The sequence below is a fragment of the Triplophysa dalaica genome, chromosome 7 (genome assembly GCF_015846415.1).
Source record: "Triplophysa dalaica isolate WHDGS20190420 chromosome 7, ASM1584641v1, whole genome shotgun sequence".
Taxonomy (NCBI): Eukaryota; Metazoa; Chordata; class Actinopteri; order Cypriniformes; family Nemacheilidae; genus Triplophysa; species Triplophysa dalaica.
The window spans coordinates 18,474,762-18,496,219 of NC_079548.1; the positions used below are offsets into that span (position 1 = coordinate 18,474,762).

The 21,458-nt window shown below is 40.0% G+C and overlaps 1 protein-coding gene across 2 annotated transcripts; it reads right to left on the reverse strand.

Annotated features, from left to right (window-relative positions):
• Positions 1 to 1,145: 1,145 nt before the first annotated feature.
• Positions 1,146 to 21,229, reverse strand: usp31 (ubiquitin specific peptidase 31). 2 transcript variants are annotated; one of them, XM_056752503.1, is made up of 17 exons: positions 19,303 to 21,229; positions 19,003 to 19,140; positions 15,665 to 15,759; positions 15,488 to 15,580; positions 12,223 to 12,358; positions 10,976 to 11,123; positions 10,618 to 10,792; positions 10,324 to 10,435; positions 10,076 to 10,170; positions 9,353 to 9,430; positions 7,915 to 8,044; positions 7,466 to 7,585; positions 7,068 to 7,293; positions 6,807 to 6,965; positions 5,669 to 5,821; positions 5,466 to 5,504; positions 1,146 to 5,379 (listed from the first exon to the last, which is right to left on the reverse strand). In XM_056752503.1, the coding sequence occupies exons 1-17, from the start codon at positions 19,828 to 19,830 to the stop codon at positions 3,884 to 3,886; spliced, it is 3,921 nt and encodes a 1,306-aa protein (XP_056608481.1). In that variant the 5' UTR covers positions 19,831 to 21,229; the 3' UTR covers positions 1,146 to 3,883. The 2 variants fall into 2 exon arrangements, with proteins under 2 accessions (XP_056608481.1, XP_056608482.1); XM_056752504.1 differs by lacking the exon at positions 5,466 to 5,504.
• Between the last annotated feature and the right edge of the window lie 229 nt (positions 21,230 to 21,458).

Genomic DNA, 21,458 nt, shown 5'->3' on the forward strand with positions numbered 1-21,458 from the left:
CGATGGCTTTCACCTCTGCTGAGCAGTGTAAAAACCCAGCGAAGTTAAGCTTAACGCAAACAATAAATATTGTAGTTGTCTCCTGGGGTTGGAGATGCTGAGGGAGGGATGAGCCCTCAAAAATGTGTGTTCAGGTTAACGTGTCGATCATGGCCTCAAAAGAAATAACAGCCTGATTTTCTCTGCAATGCACAAATGTTTTGGCTGCTATTCAAGCGATCATGCAGGACAACACGGGCGGTTTGGATGAGAAGCAGAGATGACAGTTTCAACTCGCTCCTGTACTGTGGAAAAAATTCAAGGGCAGATAAGGAGCAATTTTAGGATTTCAACGTTGGTGGAGTTTAGCCGCACAGACCTGAAATTAGATTTACATCTAGTCATTCAGCAGACGCTTTTATCCAAAGCGACTTACAAGGAGTTCAGGGAGCAATAAGCGATGTGTCATACAATTATTACATGCATTAATCTACACGCACACCTTTTGCTTTGAGTGTAAGAGGTTGCGGTTACAAATCTTGACCTGGTGATAAACTCACAAAATTATTAAAGAACGGGAGATGCATTTTGGTTCCATGTTGCGATTTCAGTGGATGATCAAAACAATAACAATATGCACCAAAGCAGTCATTGTCAAAGATAGTTGTACATTTGTGAGGGGTATTAAAAATGTATTAAAATCCAACAGTTAATTTCTCTAAAATTTACATATTTATTTAAAGTTATTTAATGAAAATAAAGGAGTATTTAAGTGATAAATTGTATTTTAATACACACTTAGTATTTTTGGTGAATTCTAATAGAAATATTTGAGTTACTCAGATTTACTTAATTTTTTACTTACATTTACACAATTTAAACAGTATAATTCATTGATTTTACAGCTTTAAAATGTATTTTTTTTGTGTGTAAATTGTTGCACCCAAAAAGAGAGTTTAATCACAATTAAACTTTTTAGAGTGAAACTGTACTTCTGAAAGAAAGGGGATCTGCTCCACCTAGTGGTCAACAGTGGACAATACAGTGTATGCAGTTTTTTGTAGACTTTGAAAGGTCCTTCTTGATATAGAATAAATAACTTTTAGTAATTTTTTTAGACAGCAAGGAAATTCAAATGCATGCAAATAATTATTTCAAGAACAATCTGAGCTCAGACCTTTAATGCAGGTCCATCTTTTAATTATAATTCAACCTCCAACTTACATTGGGGAGACATGTTATGAATACAAATGAAATGCTTTCTTTAAAACAATATAAAAACCTAAAAATAAAAAAGTGCATACACACATAAAACGTACAAATAAATAAAAGCATTTGACATAGTCTCATGCAACCAAACATTTACATGGTTCTTGTTTTAACCAAATATTATTTTCCTCTTTTGGTCGACCCTGACTGTTGTTAATATAATAAAATGGCAGCCCAGTTATCGACCCACTAAGTGGGTACCAGTTTGTGAACAGTACATGACAACTGTTCTGGGACAAAAAGAAATCACTCAAGTCCAGTGTGTAAACCAAGAGCACACATATCATACCGTAAGACTGATACAGCTTTATTATAATGATAAAATAATCTGTCCTATCCTGATAAGACCATCTCGTATTGTTCATCTGAGCCAGCCTTGAGCTGTTTAAAATATCCCGTATGCAATAAGACTGAAGAGGTAACAGCACTTCACAGAAATCTCTGTACAGATCTGCCATATGGTTTGCACCATATGTCTCGTGGTCCGACAACTTCATAACTTAAGACATGGAATGATGTGAATTTTTTTAGTGTGTCAGTACTGCAGGGAATCGTGTGCACTGAATGAATACCTCCAGTATAGTGAAGAAACACAGGTGATATGAAAGTACATACTATATCTAAAAGCATGATGACCAGCAAATCAAACTATAGAAATACTATAAAAATATAAAACTCATGGAGGGAGGACCTACCCTTAGACCCTTAAGGAATAGCTCACCTTTTGCAGAACAAAAAATATGTTTTGAAAAATGGTAACCGAAAACTGTTGGTCCCCATTGACTTTTTTGTGTCCATATAATAGAAGTCAATGGGGACAAGGTTTTTGATCACCGACATTTTTCAAAATATTTTCTTTTGTGTTCTGCAGAAGACATCCGTCAAATGATTGAACTATTCCTTTATGAATTAAAACAATAACAGCGTTAATCATAAAAGGTAGTGTACAAATGGAAAACAGCATGAAAATACAATGCCGACGTGAGCTGTTAAAGCTAATAATTTATGTTCTTATATTACATTATTTTTTTAAATGAGGTTCTACAAAAGTGTGCAAAAAAGCAATAAAAGAAAGGATTCATGCTCTTTGTTGGAATAAAAAAGCAGACATCGATAACCAGACTAGTCTTGTTCAGCAACGGTCACTTGCATAGTTAAGTGCATGCATCATGCAATACTGCTTTTGTACAAATACTTCTTCAGTGAACACAATACGGGTCTGTTGCACAAAAAAAAACTGAAAAGGTTGCTACACATTAGTAAGGTCATTGCTAAATTATCTGTGTTTTGAGCGATAAGGGTGCATCACCAGGACCAAAAGCAGCATGAAAATGAGAAGTTTGAATAGTTGCATCTGCACTGCGTGGATTAATGTTTTAATTACAGGCCAGCGAGCTGAACGACAGCTGATGTAATGACACCATTATGCAGATGTCACAGTATTCAAATGACTCCCATCAAAAATAACATTCACACTAGTACGGATGAACTCGTCCCAGCTTACTAGAAAAGGGAAATATATTTCTCAACTGGACATTAAACCCAGCGCTTATCACATAACCTTGGCACAAAGAAAAACCCCGTTAAACGAATCGGAGGCATATTATGGCGAGGCGGAACATTCCTGAAAAACCGTCTGTGATGCTTCGATTAAATATCTCCCATTACTATTGCATATGCACAGTATTTTCCTCTAAAATCAATGGTTTCTATTATGCTCAATATGTTTCTTGTCAATATATTTTCCCCTACAAAGTGTTTGAAAACTATTGCACAGCCTGCCCATGGATCAATATGAAGGTAAAACTGTCACACAAGGATTAAAAGCGAGCAAAATTAACTGCTGATAGGTTGGCATTGGATTTGGCGGAAATGAAATGGTTCAAGTATGACCGTGTGAGTCACTCATTATAACCCCCCCAAATATACAAAACAAAATCATGCAGGGCCTACACTTCCTCCATGAAGATCACACAGGAATAAACAGCTCAAAGATTGTCCTCCACTAACTTGCTATTCGATCACATTCACACAGCAACATTTCAGCTAACGGTCAATAGTCAACATTGTTGCGCACATTTCTAAGGGCAGTAATGCTACTTGAACACTTGTAGCTACTCTCAGATACAAAAAGAAAACTGTTGGGATTCGAGAGCAGGCTTGGAGAGGTACCAATGAAATCGGCGAACCCCAGTAGGTTGCAAAATTTCATGATTTAACGCTACTGTATCAGCGCCCGTGGACCACTGGACTTTAAATAGCACCAAGTGTAGAAGTGGAGCAAGCTGGTACAGCGCTCCGAGGAATTCAGATTTCATCATGTGACCGAAGAAAGAAAGTTAAAAAGTATTTTACATATCCTCCGTCAGAGTTAAGCATTATTGGAGAGAGAAAAATATGTACAAAGTGCTAAGTTAAAACATTCCTAACTGGTGAACAGTAGTAGATTCATATACCATACCTTGCCAGAGGCAACGATTTGGTTCCATGGCAGGATAGAAAGGCGCTTCTGATCTTTAACATATTTTCTTTGAGAAAAGTAAAATACAGGTATATACTATATACTTTATATTCTTCTTAGGCACATCAAAAAATAGCTGCATTACAGAAAATAATGAAACTGCTATTCGGATTTTCATTGAGGCGTCTTTGTTGGCCGTGCAGAGGATTGCATGCTGGAAGAAAGCTTTCTAGAGGATGCCATCTTTTCAAGTGGCCTCTTGCCGTTGATGGGAGACTGAACATTCGTCTCCGAATTGGAAGACTTCGACTTGCCCACTGGTAAAAGAGAGCGTTTGACAGGAGTCGACGTTTTCGAGGAGTCTTTCTCCAAGGTGGCCTTGCAGGAGCGTTGCTCCGGAGAGACCTGCTTGGAGGAGCTCCCCGATCCTTCTCCGTCTTCGACGCTATTGAGTTTATTCTGACTGCTGGATCTGGCTGTCCTCTCGGCAACCTTCTTGGCAAGAATCGTTGTCTTGCCCAGGTCGGCAGACCGTCGTGTCTCTTTCTGCCGAAGTGCGCTCTTGAAAAACGAGAGTCCCTTGTCTTCCGACTTGTTGCCGCGGTGGAGGTCTCTTGAGGAGACGCTTGGGGAGCGCAGGCTGGTGACTGAGGAGCTACTGCTGGAGCTTCTGATTGGCTTCCTCTCTGCACGGCTTCCCTCTCCACTTCTGAGCTGGGATGTCCACGGGGTGGCGTTTGATTTGGACTTTTCTGCTAGGGGACTGGTGGGTGCCAAGTCCTTGCAGGAGCCTCTCTCCGCCAGCTTTTTCTTGCAGGAGATGGAGTTTCTCTCAGCCACTAAGGAGCTCTTCTTGGCCGTGGGTGATGGAGACGCAGAGGATTGTGGTGTAGAGGTAAGCGACGGCTTGACTTTTGTGCCGCCTGACACTGGAGACACCTGAGCTTGGGACTCTTTCCTTCTGGAGGGCGTTCCTGAAGGTGTACCCTTGGTGCTCTTGGGAGAATCGCTCTTTGCTTTAAGATTGGTCGATTTGGTGCCCTTCGTTTGAGGGCTGGAAGACACTTGTGAAGATGGAGACTTTGTTACGGATGAGGTGCTCTGTCGCTTCTTCGAGGACTTTTCTTGATCGCCTTTAGTCTTGGTGGAGCTCCTTTTGCTGCCGGACCCTTCTGCTTTCTGACCAGATCCCGAGACCTTATGCTTCTGCTCTTTAGAGAGTGCCCCGACCGTGTTTTGATCCACAGCGTTAATCTGGTTGTTGTTGTCTACAAGCTCACCTTTGGAGCTCTTCTTGTCAGTCTGTACCGGAGCTCTACAATAAGCCTCATCCAGGATGTGTTTCCCGTTGCTGTCATCACTACAGTTACCCTCCATCATGGCCAGAGGGGCTTTACTACTTGGTTGACGCTCATGTCTGCTGTAACCGCCGAAACAAGATGTGGACACCTTGTCGTCAGTAGCTTCTCCAATCCTCTCTAGAGGAGGAGAAGAGCGGGAGTCCAAAGAAAATCGTGAGGGCGAGTTGGATCTCATCTGGAGTTTCGTCGACAGGGACCAGGAAGGTTTCATCCCGTTTTCACTAAAAGCTAGAGGACTGGTAACCGAAGATCTGGAGGACAAGCTCTGCCGTTGAATGCTCCTCACGAAGGGCCGCGTTGAGAATCCTCCTAAAAGGCAAGGACAGATAGATTGAAACCAATGTGCTGATACCAGACTGAATGAAAAGAGCATTAGCATGCAGTTGTCTCTTAACTGAGCAAGGCGGGAGATCCTGTGTTAGTAAGCGCTAAAGCTACAAGAAGAGAAGACAAGAGTGAAACACTGGCACAACACACAGAATAAAAGACACCAAGAAGATGAGTGCAAAATGTGGTACTACGTAGCTTCTATTGATTTATATAAAGAAACAAGAAAAGATTAACATTGAGGTTAGAATTATGTGACCGTGTTCCTCACCATCGTCTTCGCTGCGGTCACCGGGAAACTCCACTGACTCAGCCAAAGAGATGAGGGATGTGCGTCTAGAAGAGGCTCCAGATGCCACACTGGGTGGCCTGCTGCCCGGGAGCCGGTTAACCCAGTGATCACATAAAGATGAGCTAGTGGAACCTGAGATAGATACAGTGTAATCTTGGTCATTGCTAAAATAAAATTAAATGGTCTGATGAGCAGCTTTCCTGTGTTAGCACATTTTATGTATTCTAACTTTGTGCAAATTTTGTTTCTTAACCAGGATTTAGTGTTGAACAGCTAATAAAATTCCAATTGTGCTATGAAAGTCGTAAATAATCATTCAGCTACTGTTTTATGTTCTGTGTGTCTCTGAGTGAATCAATGGCGTGGTTTCTTGTACTGCACATGTGATGCATCATTTCACTCTATATCAGGGGTTCTTAACCTTTTTAACTCCAAAACCTGCCATTGTGTTCAACAATATTCAAAGGTTCCACTCTGCCTCACAAAAACTGACAATTTCTTTCCAATAAAACAATTTTCAGCTTGACATTAACTAGACAATTGTTTATTCATTATAAAAATGGCTAAATAATAAGAGATTTAGCTAGGTTTCTCATTTCTTATGTATTTCAATGCTCTAATTTTAAATTATTAGTCATCTTGAGGCCCCCTTAGAAGTTGGCTGGGGCCCCTTTAGGAAAACGCATCCCCCCCCGTTGAGAACCCGCCCATTACTTACTTTGGTAAATTAAAATAAATTAAAATGTATTTAATAAAATCAGTAATTAAACGTTAATAGGCTTAAAAACTGATGTAAAATACTGATTTATATTATCATAGGTATACCCCGTTTTAAGGTTAAAAAACACTGTATCATCCAGTTATTTTATAAGTCTTTGACTAAATTCTGTAGTACACTTAAGTATTTTCCATGTGTGTAAAAATGTATTAACTATGTGAAGTAAAAATTAAAAACAGAATCCAAAACATTACAATAGCCAGCAGACAAACAACAAAATCTTTCAAAAAACCCTTTCTGATTTATAAAGTCTGAAGAAGTGCTCATTTACCAGCACCTCCACATTAACAAGACAAGTCAGCAAACATGTCGATACCAAGCCAACAAGAAGAGAGTCACCTGCAACAGAGCTGTTAGCCGACCAGGAGGGAATGGTCGTCCTCCTTTGATAGAACAGAATGTATGCGGTCTGCTGGCAGACGTCCTCATCAGCTACAGGCTGAACTTCGCTGTCATCAAAGCAATACCACTGCCCATCAATGGAATTCTTACAGTAAGCTGGAAAATGTAATGTAAAAACATGCATGTCACGCCATTATTTAATCCAACCAATCAAAATGCTCACACAATACAGTATTAACCTTAAGGCTTGTACAATACCTGTGTAATGTCCTCCGTGCATGTTGCCATGATGATTACAAACCGCATACAGGTCATAAAGGTAGTCATCAGGGTTACGGCCAAGTCCATAGGGTCGTCTCCATGGTGACCAATGGGAGGGCAGGCTCCAGCTACTCTGGCTTCTCTTCACCACATGGGGCGCCATATCCATGCCGATCAAAGGAAACCTCACCATGTTCTGCATCTTCACCCTCCTGTCACCTTCCTAGAAGACATAATGGAGATTCATAAGTATCAGATAGGAAACAAAAAATACTTGGTAGTCACAACCTTACCCATCCATTCGCGCGCAAGGAAAACTTTACGATAATTTGAAAACATCTTGTAAACATGCTAAAAACACTATTTTGGTCAATTTTGTTATTCTAACACAGTACCTGTCTAAATCTCTTGAGATGTAGTATGAGAACATCAGGCAGGGTCCACAGGCTGAGTTTGATCCGGCCCTGTTGAAGCTGTCTGCAGTGGGGGCAGCGCCAGGCATCATCAGGTGCCAACTGGAACACATACAGGAAGCAGCCATGAAGAAAAACCTAATGTCCCAAGAGAGTTTTTACATTTGCAAATCTGGCTACGTCTTCATTTTCCAGAAAGCAGCTCCAAACCGTACTTTGACCGAGGCCAGTTCTGGCTAACCACAGGGTATATTTATACCCTGTGTGGAGACTTTCCAGGGTTTAGGATGTTTACAAAGAACCGGCAATTTAAAAAAGGAACTGACAGCAGAAATGCAGCAACCTTGGCGTTTTGTGTCCACAAAAGCAACAGGAGAAGAGTATACATTTGGCAGGGGTAACAAACGGATGAGATGGGAGATGATGGTTACCTGCTCCTCTTTGGTGTAAAGTTGGAAGCATTGAGCGAGGGTGCAGGCCTGTGGCTGATGGTGCTGTTCTCTGTGCAGATACACACTCTCAGCGTCAGGGATGTACTCTTCCTCAGTGTGTCCAAACAGACTGCCGAAAACACAACACACACTGCTCACAAACCTCTCATCAGAGCAGTCAGGCACATCTGCTAGCTGGCACCGTGACTTCAACATTTATTTTATTATGGTGGGTTTTTTTTCTCAAATATTCGGCCAGAGAAGTTTTATTGCATGAATGTATTTGGCAATGGTCAACTTCAAACAGAATTTTTCTAGATCTTTCTTCTGTAGTTGGACAGAAATGTGTTCAGTTGCTGTAGAGTTTCGATGAGTGGGTCATGAGTGGGACTTGTAGACATTTACTTACTGTCTGGATTGCATTAACAATAAACCACTAAAAACTACTAATGCACAGTGGCCATAAATACTGGGGCACTAAGGTCATATCTATCGCCTATGAATTATACAACACGCAACATACCAAACTCAACTGCTGCTAGTTAACCTTATGGGATTCTTCACCCAAAATTGAAAAATCTGTCATTATTTACTCATCCTCAGGTTGTTCAAAACTTGTATAAATGTCTTTGCTCTGCTGAACACAAAGGAAGATATTTGGAAGAATGCCTGTAAGCAAACAGATCTCATCCCCCATGTACTGCCAAAGGAGAGAAAATAAATATCAATGGGGGATGAGATCTGTTTGGTTACCAACATTCATCTAAATATCTTCATTTGTGTTCAGCAGAGCAAATCAATTTATACAGATTTGGGACAACATGAGGGTGAGTAAATGATGACGGAATTTTCATTTTTGGGTGAACTGTCCTTTTATGTTCAAACAGGTCCCATGTGAAACAAAGCGACTAAAATACACTGAAATGTATTTTTACATTCTAAAATACACTGAAATGTATTTTTACATTCTAAAATACACTGAAATGTATTTTTAGGATTTTTTGAACACACCTAATTTATTTGTAACCTAATATACAAAAATGTTTGTCTTTAGTACTTTTTAAGATACAAATGTACTCAATCAGGTTATTTTGAGACACCAGGAATAGAAGTACAAAAGACTATATTTTTTGCGTATAAATACAAACTATGCGTGAAAATAAAGCACATTAAGTACACTTATGGAGGTGTACTAAGTGTAAATAAAATAAAGTTCATTTAAAGGCACAATTGTTTTACCCATGGGTGTCCCTGTAAATGTGTTTTTTCTTATATGCTTTATGGACACAATCCATTGTGTTTGTTTAAAAGAAACTGACCATACTTTAACTCTTTTTTTTAAATGTTTTGCTTGAAAATTATATTTCAGTGTCCAATTATATATTTAGGGCCACTGTATAAAATAAACTTTTAATAGTTGCTGTTCACATTCACTTACCATTCCTTGGTCTCTTTGTCCCACTCCACAACAATCTTAACATGAGGAGGTCCTCCAGGCCCACAAGATTTATACGCTCTACAAAAAAAACATGTTTGTTCACTTAATCTGAGGTTGACTATTAAAAAGAAAACAATATAAGCAAGTTTTACTTGCTACCATGAACACAAAAATCAACTGCGATTCAAATCGTGTTAAAGATGACGGTCAATCAAAGATTTGTTACCAAATCGATGACAAGTTTCGATTAAGCTACATAAAAACAGTATGCGTGTCAATGACACGATACAGCCACTGCTGTAGCACTTCTGTTTAGTTTTTTTTTTCAAGCATTCAACTGGAGAAATGAATGACAGAACTGCCGCTCAAGCATCTGTAAAACACAGACACCTCCGGTCAGAGAGTGCAGCACAATACTGGCTAAATCACTGGACTGAATTCCCCTCTTGACATTCACTTCTCTAAAATATGTTCGCAGCACAGACCGGACTGAATAGCTTTTCAATTTTTTGATATCTGGTGTAAAGCTCAAATCTTGCTATTCACAAAACCCAACGTGAAGCTCCATTTAAAAGCTGCATTCTTGGTGTCATTAAATTGCCAATGTTAGGCAAACTTTTTTGTATAGATCATGACACTGTTGCTTTTAAAGTACTTAGTTATAACACAACAGCACAGAATAACACAATGTTTTCATTAAAAAAACATTTATATAAGACAAACCTTTCCACAGTGGGGTGACATAGTGGTTGGTCCTCCTGTGGCAACAGGTACGTGATTCCAACCACACCGACCACACGCAGACTAAAGGGTCCCACCTAAAGTCATCAGCCAACTTCATTACAATCAGATTGAAGCACTTTAAAACTGACATGGCAAAATCAGTTTCAGCGTTGTGAAATGTTTTATTGTTCCCACCCGCATACAATTACAATGTTTAAATCCATGTTCGATTAAATGGCATCACTGACCTGGAGGTAAACTCCTGGCCTTAGTAGGTGTCGCATTTTCTCTAGAATTTCTTTCTGTAACACATCCCAAGTCACACTGCGCTCCAAATATAGTACAAAAGGCAGTCCAAACCTAGGATGAAAATATTGCATTGATTTTCTACTTTGTGCTACATTGTCTTAAATTGGCAATGTTCTTAAAAAACATTTTTTATGTTATTTCATAATATTTTCTTAATTTTACAATAGAACTGTGTTAATACAACTGAGAGACAATCATCTGAATATTTGTTTATTTTCAGCAGTTACTTTCACCTTCGTCCTTGATGTCCAGTGCAGGCTCGGTTACAGATCAACAGGATTATTTTCTCACATCCACTGTTTTTGTTGGGTGATGCTGGATTCACCGCACCCTGCATGAAGGATGGCGTCCGGCTGTTTTCAGCTCCGTATTTTAAATTGTTTTGATTCAGGTTTGCGAGGAGGCTCCCTGGAAATTGTTGAAAAAAATCGGTGCCAATTATGAACAAAACAAACAATAAAACAGCTAGCTACCATCTTTAACTCACAAATACACATAAATAGTGGCTCTGGATCCATCTTTTCATTTTTATGTTTCAATAACAACATATCCAATTTCTCTAAACCAAAGTGCAATACATAGAAAAAGTACCTCGTTTAGAGCGAATGTTTTCTAATCTAAAAGTCTCAGGTGTTTCAAAAGCAAAGATTGAGTCACTTTCTTGAATGATATCAAGATCGTCGTCATCGTCACAAAAGGAGCGGTGGAAACCATCGTAATACATTTCAGTCAGGACAAACTGCACAGACATAAGAGATACAGACGTCAGGACTGATTGAAACTCAAGGCAAACACAGGAAATAGCTTTGTTTGATGATGATGTATGGCGAGACAAACATGCAAACAGCAATTTCTAAGTTAAAGACCACACCTCTGTATAAAGTCCAACATTTGATGAATCGATACTGTATTTAGGGCAACAGTGAAGATTTTCTGTTTCAAAGTTGGATCATTGATTCGCTTGTTCCTTCTTGGCCAAATCAAACACAGTAAAATAATTTCCATTTTTAAAAAAGGACTGAAATCTGATTAAATAAGCTGTTATCCTTTAAACCAGGCATTGAATGACTCATGAATTGCAAAACTGGTAATGCTTTTGTGCTATCTATCCATTTCTATGAGCTTTCTACTAAATTTTATATATTACTTGGGCTGTCAATATATTGTGAAAACTGTGTATGGCTTTCTCAAATATTGACATCTTTATTTGTTTTTCTTATTTTCCCCTGTAAAGCGGCTTTGGAACAATGTAAATTGTGAAAAGCGCTAGATATATAAAAGGGATGCACCGACACCAATTTTTAAAGACCGAGTACGCATGCCGATATTATTTTCTGGTATTCGCCGATGCCGATATCTATAACCGATGCCTGTATAATGTACAATTATGTTACTAAACCAGTATCTTACTGGTACATTTTTATAAATGAAGTTAAAAAATGTTATGGTAAGTATCACAATTTTACTAGCACATTTACTTGGAGCACATTACTCCTTGAGTGCGTCCGCTATTTCCGCATTGCGGAAATAATAGGGCTCTATGTATCTCACGTGATGTATCGGTCATTGGTATCGGTGTGTCATTACGAGTACGAGTAAATGAGCTTGGCATCGGGCCGATACTGGTATCGGTGCATCCCTGATAAATAAAATTGAATTGAAGTATATGATTAATCAGTTTCATTCAAATCTGAATCAACAGAATGTCACATTTATTGCTTTAAGAAAGCCACATTACAAAGAAAACATATTTGCTTTAATTCCGTATACTAACTCTTCTAGCTACCAGTGATATACTTTAATCACACATTCAATACATAACAACGCCATGACTGCACCTGGTCTGGTGGTATCTTTGTCTCACGTGACACGGCCTCTCTCAGTCTGGACACAGTGCTGTTGAGTGGTACAGCCACACCGATCCTCATGCAGTGAGAGTACTTGCCTTGATATACCACGGTCACATACAGAGGCCTAAAGAAAGTCAAGTGAAATTTAAAATTATGAGTAAGAGTCAAGTCATGAAATGAAAAGGTTTATTGAAAAGCAACTCATAATACTCAATCCCCCAGATTCAGAAACAGTCTGGAGTTACCAGACACCATCACAAAGGCAAAAGATAAAAAAATAGGCCTTTAAAACTTACATTACAGTTAACAACACTGAGCTATAACCAGAAAACTCAAATAGCCACATATAGATATCTGTGCATTGGCCATAGATAAGAGCCCATTGCTGGCTAAATCAACAACTCTTCATTAATATCTGCACACATCAAAAGCACATCATGGGACGGGTAAGGGTTGAATGGTCTATGAAGTAATACGCATAGCAAGAGACCTAAAGACAAATCCCGCCCTACCACTATGAGAAGATATAGCCAGGGAGACTATCGCTTAAAACACACATCACTGAACTTCCAGCACACATTTTCTCATCCAAAGATCAGTCATTCCTCAAGCTGGCAAAGCATAACCTCCGAATCCACTATTGTGCCGTGCTAATGTTTTTCAAAGCAGAGAAATGCCGACAGTGCAGAAAGTCACTGTGGGTGGACCGGTCACAAATCCTCTTTTCTCCTTTATGATGTGGAACATCTTGTATAAAGAATGACAAGGAATCACTGGTGGGGGTTTTACTCAAGAGGTGAATCCTGCTTAGCATCTCTCCCAGGAGCTATTATTCAGTTGTAGTGGCTATGAGGGGCAGGTTTATTGTAAATCACTCTTTCTTCTAACAGAATGGCTTCTTTAATCATTCATGTGGTCTAATAAATTCACTAGCTTACAATTGGCTCTATATTAAACCAACTGCTCTACTTGATCAACTACCGTGATGGTCTCCCCAAATAGCATTACAGAACCTCAGGAGCACTGGATAATTTCCGCTCTCAAATAATAATGGAAAGTATATTTAGCACCTAAATCAAGGTGAAAGCAACTATTTCAGGATTTAAATGATTAAACTGGCTTTAAGGGAATATTATAGTTAAATACAAGTTGGTACTAATAATGGCATTTGGGGCATGCTGTCAGTTATTACAGAAAATCATTTCAGCCCATTCCTTAATGTTTAAAACATAAAACTGCTGATTATTACTAGAGTTATTATAGTTTTGATTTTTGATTTATAGATATTTAAAATTAGGTTCTATTTTTATATATTTTATTTTTATGTTAGTTTTAGTTAACGTTTTAGCAATTTTGGTATATGCTTTTGTCTTTTTATAATTTTTGATGTTGCTTTATAAGATTAATTAATGTATCATAGTTTTATTTTATCTCTGCTCTTTGCGGATGATGTCGTCGTGCTGGCCCCATCAGACCAAGACCTTCAGCATGCACTGGGACGGTTTGCTGCCGAGTGTGAAGCAGCTGGGATGAGAATCAGCACCTCCAAATCCGAGGCCCAGGTTCTCAGTCGGAAAACGGTGGCTTGCTCACTTCAGGTAGGTGGAGAGTTCCTGCCTCAAGTGGAGGAGTTCAAGTATCTGGGGGTCTTGTTCACGAGTGAGGGAAGGATGGAACGGGAGATTGACAGACGGATCGGTGCAGCTTCTGCAGTAATGCGGTCGCTGTACCGGTCTGTCGTGGTTAAGAAGGAGCTGAGCCGCAAGGCAAAGCTCTCGATTTACCGGTCAATCTACGTTCCTACTCTCACCTATGGTAATGAGCTGTGGGTCATGACCGAAAGGACAAGATCCCAGATACAGGCGGCCGAAATGAGCTTTCTCCGCAGGGTGGCTGGGCGATCCCTTAGAGATAGGGTGAGAAGCTCAGTCACTCGGGAGGAGCTCAGTGTAGAGCCGCTGCTCCTCCAGATCGAGAGGGGCCAGCTGAGGTGGCTCGGGCATCTTTTCCGGATGCCCCCTTGACGCCTTCCCGGGAAGGTGTTCCGGGCATGTCCCACCGGGAGGAGACCACGGGGAAGACCTAGGACACGCTGGAGGGACTATGTCTCCCGGCTGGCCTGGGAATGCCTCGGTGTCCCCCAGGAAGAGCTGGAGGAAGTGTCTAGGGAGAGGGAAGTCTGGGCATCCCTGCTTAGACTGCTGCCCCCGCGACCCGGCCCCGGATAAGCGGAAGAAAATGGATGGATGAATGGATGGATGGTTTTATTTTAGTTTTTCTTTCAGTATAATAATTTAAGTGCTTTAAACTTATTTCAGTTTATTTCAGAAATAACAGTTTTTTTTCTATTCTTCCTTTAGTGAAGTTTTCCAATAATTTTTAGGTCAATATTTTATTGGATTTATGTTCATTTTAGGAAGCTAAAATAACCTTGATTACTTTACACACTTTTATTTACATGAATTTAGGCCTGTTTAACAATTAATCGCACCCAGAATCATTTTTAAGTTTGTGTATACATAATTTATGTCTGTGTACTGTGAATATATTTTTTTATTTATAAACACACACTCATACATGTAGATATTTAAGAGAAATATATAATTTAATAATGTTTAAATATAATTAAAATTATTTACATGCAAATATTTCCTAAATATATATACATATGCATGCATTTATAAATACAAAATAAATATCGACATATGTAAACACAAACTTTATACTGGATGCGATTTATCAGTGAACAGCACTAAAATTAAGTCAAATGACATCAAACTGACATCTTTATGGTTAACCAAAAAAAGTTTGGACTGATTTAATAACAACAAAATCAAGAGGACATGGATGTTACAGTCTACTCAGAGATTATGTATCTACATGAATAAATAAGGCCAATAGCAAGCTTTATGGCATGTCATGGGTCGTAATGCAGATTCTCCCTGCAGTTCTCGGAATTTAATGAAGCCATTAGTTTTGCATGAATGTAAATTGAACATCCATAATGGACAAAACTGACATCGTTATGATAGTCATTAATGCATAAAAATCACTTAATCCACACTCTACAGCTCCCACAGAGATGTCCAAGCACATGTGAAGATCCATCATATCACTAACATCAAAATGACTTTAAGTCAATCTGAAATGATTTCTTAGCTTACAGATACAGATGTTGTCATCAAACCATGCAGCATGGACAATGAATCACAGTGACATTATCAGTGGAGGATGCTGGGCAGTGGGTACTTACCGTGTGTGAGGTAATGGAATCGGGAGGGAGATACAGAGAAAAGGATCAAAGGTGTTGCTCTGTTTTTGACAGTGCGGACAGGTAAGCGAAGATCTGAAAGCAACAGATGCCACAGTGAGTGATGACCCCAAAAAGACAACTCGATACAACCGGGAGACAAGCAAAAGCTCATCGTACCTGTATTGAGCTTGAAAGAGCTCTTGGACAAATGAGCCAGCTGAAAGAGGAGGTGAAGGTCCCTCTAATGCTCCATCATCTTCGTCAATAGGTGGCTATGGTAGAAAATGTAGAATTATTTCAGAGTGAAGACCCATATTATTATACACTGCCTGCATCATAGTTTAGTAAACAGATAAATATAAATATACATTTAATAAATATCCATACGACCATAAATAACACCAGCGCTGTGATTTATAAGGATCTGGAAACTGATCTATTAGTTTGTAAATATCTAATTCCAGTTTAGCTTCTGCTTCTCCAGAGCATTTCAAGCAGTCAGCCAGAAAACTGTCACCCTCGTGCTTCTTGGCACAAACTACAGGAAACCACAACATTTATCAGAATCAATGTGAATGACCTCATGCGAGTATGCAGGTGCCTGACCCCCAGCGGGACACCAAGGACTGTAAAAAGAAACCAAATGAGGCATCCTCAAAAAAGGCACTACGATGTGACTTACTGTCCCATGCATTTGATAGATGGCAGGATTTAAGTCTTTTAAACCCCCTTGCCCTGAGGGTTGTCAGCCCGATGTCTGATATAAGACTCCTGCCTGTCATTCCAGGACAGAATGGCTCTACAAATCTACCCACATTTGGCTCTTCTCCTGTTCTGTTATTTAAATGATTGAAATCTCAAGATTTATAGAGCTGCCAATACAAACCTCCATTATTTGTAAACAGTAAGAGTGGTTCATTTTCAGCTGATCTTAAGGGGTGAAAGTATTATATTCTTATTTTTATGAAGCAAGCATCAACAAAACATTCAGTTCTGTTTTCTCATTTCATGACGTTGACGTATGACACATTTACATAAGACGTTTTAAAATCTGAACTGATTTTTACAAAACTAGACATCATACACTTGCAGACTTTTTAATCCGTGTATCATTCGTTCTTTTCATATTCAATTGAGATTCCAAAATCGGAAAATTAAAAAACGGTTTGTTATTTCGTTATTCGTTTATAAATGTGATACCAAAAAACAAATAACGGGTCATTTTTCGTACTTTTGATTTAATGCTCAGATCAAAAATAGGAAATGAAATAAAGGGGACACGACAGATTTTGATTTTGAGATTTAATTTGTTCGATTTGGGTAAACCGGAAGTTATCTTCGTGTGTATGTGTTGCACTTGGAAGTTTGCCGCATTTGCAAAAAGTTAAAAGAAGCCTGAAAATCCTCAATCTTGCAGTGATTGACTAAGTAATTGTTTTTGTAATTTCGTATCGACACCATGGCCGTACTGGAATCATATGCTGATTTAATTAAAGACTTATTTGAAACTGTCAAGACACATAAAGAGATGTCAACTACGCTGCAGAAGATGGGTATCCAGCGAAGTTCTGCTACAAAATGCTACAATAAAAATATCTGCTTTTTGGCTAGATGTTAGTCATGAATACTGGGTATAACTCCAATGTAGAACGTCTAACGCACCCTCAAAGAACTCGAGATATGGCACCCCAAATTGTCCAATAACCCAAAAGTGCTACAGTAAAACTGTTTTCTTGCATGACGGTAGACATCAAGACAAGGTGTAACCTAGCTGTGGAACTTTTAACGCACCATCAAAGACATACTTGTACAAAAACACAGTTCTGTGTCAAAGTTTACTTAAATATATATACATGTAACTACATAGCAGTAATATAATGTGTGTATAATGCACTGGCTAAGACCAACAAGAGTATAATAAATTGTATAAGAACAATGGATCAGTAAAAAATTAGAATAAGCTTTATTTTCAAATTGTGCACACAAAGACAAGCAACGTGTTGTGGTTTCAGGAGCTCAGAATGAAAAAATACAGTATAGACAAACAAAGGAAATAGAAAAAATAAATATATAGAATAAAAACAGTTAATTATATATATGCAAAGTATAACAAAACGGTGTATACTATGTTTTTTTTACAAATATACACGTAAATTACTCATGCATAAACCGTACTGCATGTTCTGCACCAGAATATTGCACTTTCAAACATGTAGGTACTTTTGGATTCGATTAATATTCATGGTGGACATAGGCTGCCTAAAAAAACTGTTCGATCAAAGTAATATAGAGAATGTTAAGGGGAGTGGGTGATGGAGGTTCCACGTGAAGTTCACGGTCATCTCAAGGGGCATTCAGCAGGTCATGACTTAGACAGCGAGCAGCAGCCCATCCTCTGTGCACTCTCTCTCACACACGCACGCAGGCAGGCACAGACACACGCCAACAGACACACACACACGCGCGCGCACACAGAAACACACACACAAAAAAGTTTTTATTTTAAAAACGTAAAAGAAGAGAAACGCGAGATGGTCCCTAAGAAGCTAAGCGTGAATAAGAAACTGCGAATAAGAAGCTGGATTCAGCCTCGTCTCATTTCAGAACTTCGCTGGATACCCATCTTCTGCAGCGTAGTTGACATCTCTTTATGTGTCCTGACAGTTTCAAATAAGTCTTTAATTAAATCAGCATATGATTCCAGTGCGGCCAGGGTGTCGATACGAAATTACAAAAAAAATTACTTAGTCAATCACTGCAAGATTGAGGGTTTTCAGGCTTCTTTTAACTGCAACACATACACACACGAAGATAACTTCCGGCTTACCCAAATCGAACAAATTCAATCTCAAAATCTGTCGTGTCCCCTTTGTTTCATTTCCCATTTTTGATCTGAGCATTAAATCAAAAGTACGAAAAATGACCCGTTATTTGTTTTTTGGTATCACATTTATAAACGAATAACGAAATAACAAACCGTTTTTTAATTTTCAGATTTTGGAATCTCAATTGAATATGAAAAGAACGAATGATACACGGATTCTTTTTGAACGTGTGCATGAAAATCAATACATGATAAAATCTGTAGACTGGCGCAGACTTTCTGCAACAACTCCTGAGTGAAACTCTGGGCAAACATCTGAGCAAAAGTCTTGTAGTGTATTCTATCCATTAGTAAGATGTAAACAAAGGTACGGCAGCATTTTCGGTTTAATTATTTGGTAGAGGAGTAGAATCAGCAAAGGACCTTGAGTCTGGATTTAAAGATGGGTCGTCGGTGGTGCAGTGGCACTATATGTCAGTGCCGGCCCGGCTTCGTTTATTTTGTTTAATCTTACATATATAATCACACCTTAAAGATATGCGTTTAACATTTTGATTCGATATGATAAAACGGTGTGTTTGTTATATTCTGTTTAAATGTTTGTGCGGAGTTAAAAAACTGAGACGGGAAGTTCATGGACCGGCGTCGTTTACGTCTCCTGAAGTGGTCTTTAGGACCTATTATGTCATACCTTTACAGAGGGTCTGCTGTTGGGATTCACAATATGGTTCAGGTCTTCATGGACACGATCGAGAAGCCAGAGGAGGAACTCTTGGGCATCGTGCTGCGCATTTCCCCGGTACTGCATGGCACTCCTTGCCACAGCATTCTGCACAAATGCACACCCATTATAGTCAATATTCTTTGTTTGCAATACAATACAGCTTCTGAAAGGATCTATGAAAAAGTATATGCAGTATTGACCACTAAACTTTGTGATGGTTTCTGTTGTTTTTTAATGGTGAACTGCAACCCGGACGAAACAACTTACTTTGAAGTCTCGACTGTGTTGTGGCGTGTACTCAAAAGTCCACAGGGCTCGGACCAGTCCAGACAGCTGCTCGGTCACCTCTCCCCGGGCCTGGCAGCTCTTCATCAGCACCACGCCGTTGGTTTTGGGCTTCTCGTCGTCGGTCTCATCCCCTCGGTACTGCTCCAAAGCCAAATACTCCGCGAAGAGCTCCGTGTTGCTCAGGCATTGCAAAATAGCGTTCATGAAACACGTATTGCCGTGGTTTTTCAGTCCGGACACGCCGGGTATTTTGTCACTGGGTAGAAATCCCCCGCAGTCGCTCTCATCCGACACGACGGATCCTTTGCCCTCGCTCTTGAAGGCGTTGAATCCCCCGTCGTCCTTGTCGCCCTCCGGTGCGTGCAACTCCGAGCTGAAGTGAGAAAGCGTCGAGAGAGTCTTCAGGACTCTGCTCATAAAACTTCCCACGGACCGCACCGAGCCCCGGCGGAAGAGCTTCTTACTGAAGCCGGACTTTTTCTCTTTGCTCGAAGCTTTGCTCGACATGGTTCAGTCGTTTAGGGCATCCCCCTCTCTCACTGACAGACTGTCAACTGTGTCAACTTCGGGCTACGACGTCAGCTGAGATTAAACGTGAGATGTGTGAACGGCTACTTATTGAGAGCATAACATGACTCGAAAACGGGCATTTTTTTAACGTCAGGCGACCAACTTAGCTAGCTGGCTGGAGGCAGTGCCTTCATTATCCGACCGATTGCTACAGTGACATAACCCGGTTGTCCTTTGAAAAAATGCATGATGGAACATGCGCGCGCCTGACACTTTAGTAGGATGTTAAAAACCTGTTATGTCAAGTTGACTGTTATCAATTGGCCCGCTATTAAGTTATTACAACCCAGCTAGTGTCTCCATATCTGGAAGATATTTTATTATAAGCTCACTGACCCCGGTGTTACTTCCCGTGTAGTATAAAAACAAGCCATTATTATGGTCGCGGGATTATGCCGTCTAGTGAACTGATTTCATATTAGCCAACGCACTGGCTAGGATAGGCCTGTCCGGGCAAACCGTTTGCCCATAAAACGAGGGGGAAGTTAATTTCTGACGGGGATCTCGGGAGTAAAGGGTGCCCGACCGGGACCAGCATCAAACTCAAACCCATGATGAAACGCTACAGGCATGCAGATCACTGTCATAACACGGGACAGCGGTTAGCTTGCGCTGCTAGCGCGCTAGTTGCTTCAATTCCCAATGAGTGCATGCATAATTATACGACGCACTGCAACTCCACCCAGTTGACGCTTCGTTCCAACAGCTAAATAGCGAGCACGGGAGCTCACTATGTATGGGAACGCGAAATACTTTAGTTTGTTTGTCTGTTTTGAGGATGTATCCAGCAATGGCACCGACGGTTGTCCAGCGCGAGCCCGACGCTACGCTACGGGAGGAGAAGCAGCAGAGAGGCGCGCGACCGACCGAAGAGTTCACCGCGCGAGTCCCCGTAACCGCATCTCCGAAAACAAACCCGTCATATGTTCTCGAGGTTTCTCAAAGCCCGTGCGGATGCGATATATCCGATGGCTTCTGACGGACCCAAATGTGACATCAGTGTGTTGGTGGGCCGCCTCGTCCTCTCGCTCTTTTCTAAAATCACTGACACTGCAGGGCGGCGGTGCGCCGTGACGTCACTGGCCGGCAGCAGTCTCGTGCAGGTAGTTTCTAGCAGGCGCTGTACCGGTGTTTATGGATCGGGGGTGTCCTCTTCCTCAACTCAGTAACAATACTTGGATTTTGGCTAGTCAGGCTACTTGTGACGTATTACACATTGTATGACAATCTATAGAGTAGTATAACAGGGTGTTTAAAAAAAGCCTTTTGTCCCGTCCATCAATACAGATGCATTATCAGTATAGGGTCAAGTACACAGTTCGACCACACACCAGACATGTGCCTCATAAAGTAAATTATAATGAATATTATTAAAATAGATTACTTAAGCATTGTAGTCCGTTACTTATTACAGATGACATGACAAAATGTGTAAAGTAATCTCTTAGATTACAGATTTTTTGTAATGTAGTCTGACTACTTTTGGATTACATTTATATTACTTTTGATTTATATTTTATTTGATGTTACACATATTGAAGCAGGATAATTTTGTACTATTTTAC

What these genes read in the sequence shown, in the direction of transcription:
- usp31 (XM_056752503.1), bottom strand. Translation starts at nt 19,830, where the DNA reads ATGTCGAGCAAAGCTTCGAGCAAAGAGAAAAAGTCCGGCTTCAGTAAG. An exon ending in GGCCAGGAGTTTACCTCCAG is followed by an intron (nt 10,171 to 10,323) that starts GTCAGTGATGCC and finishes TGATGACTTTAG; the next exon opens with GTGGGACCCTTTAGTCTGCG. An exon ending in ATCTCAAGAGATTTAGACAG is followed by an intron (nt 7,294 to 7,465) that starts GTACTGTGTTAG and finishes TATGTCTTCTAG; the next exon opens with GAAGGTGACAGGAGGGTGAA.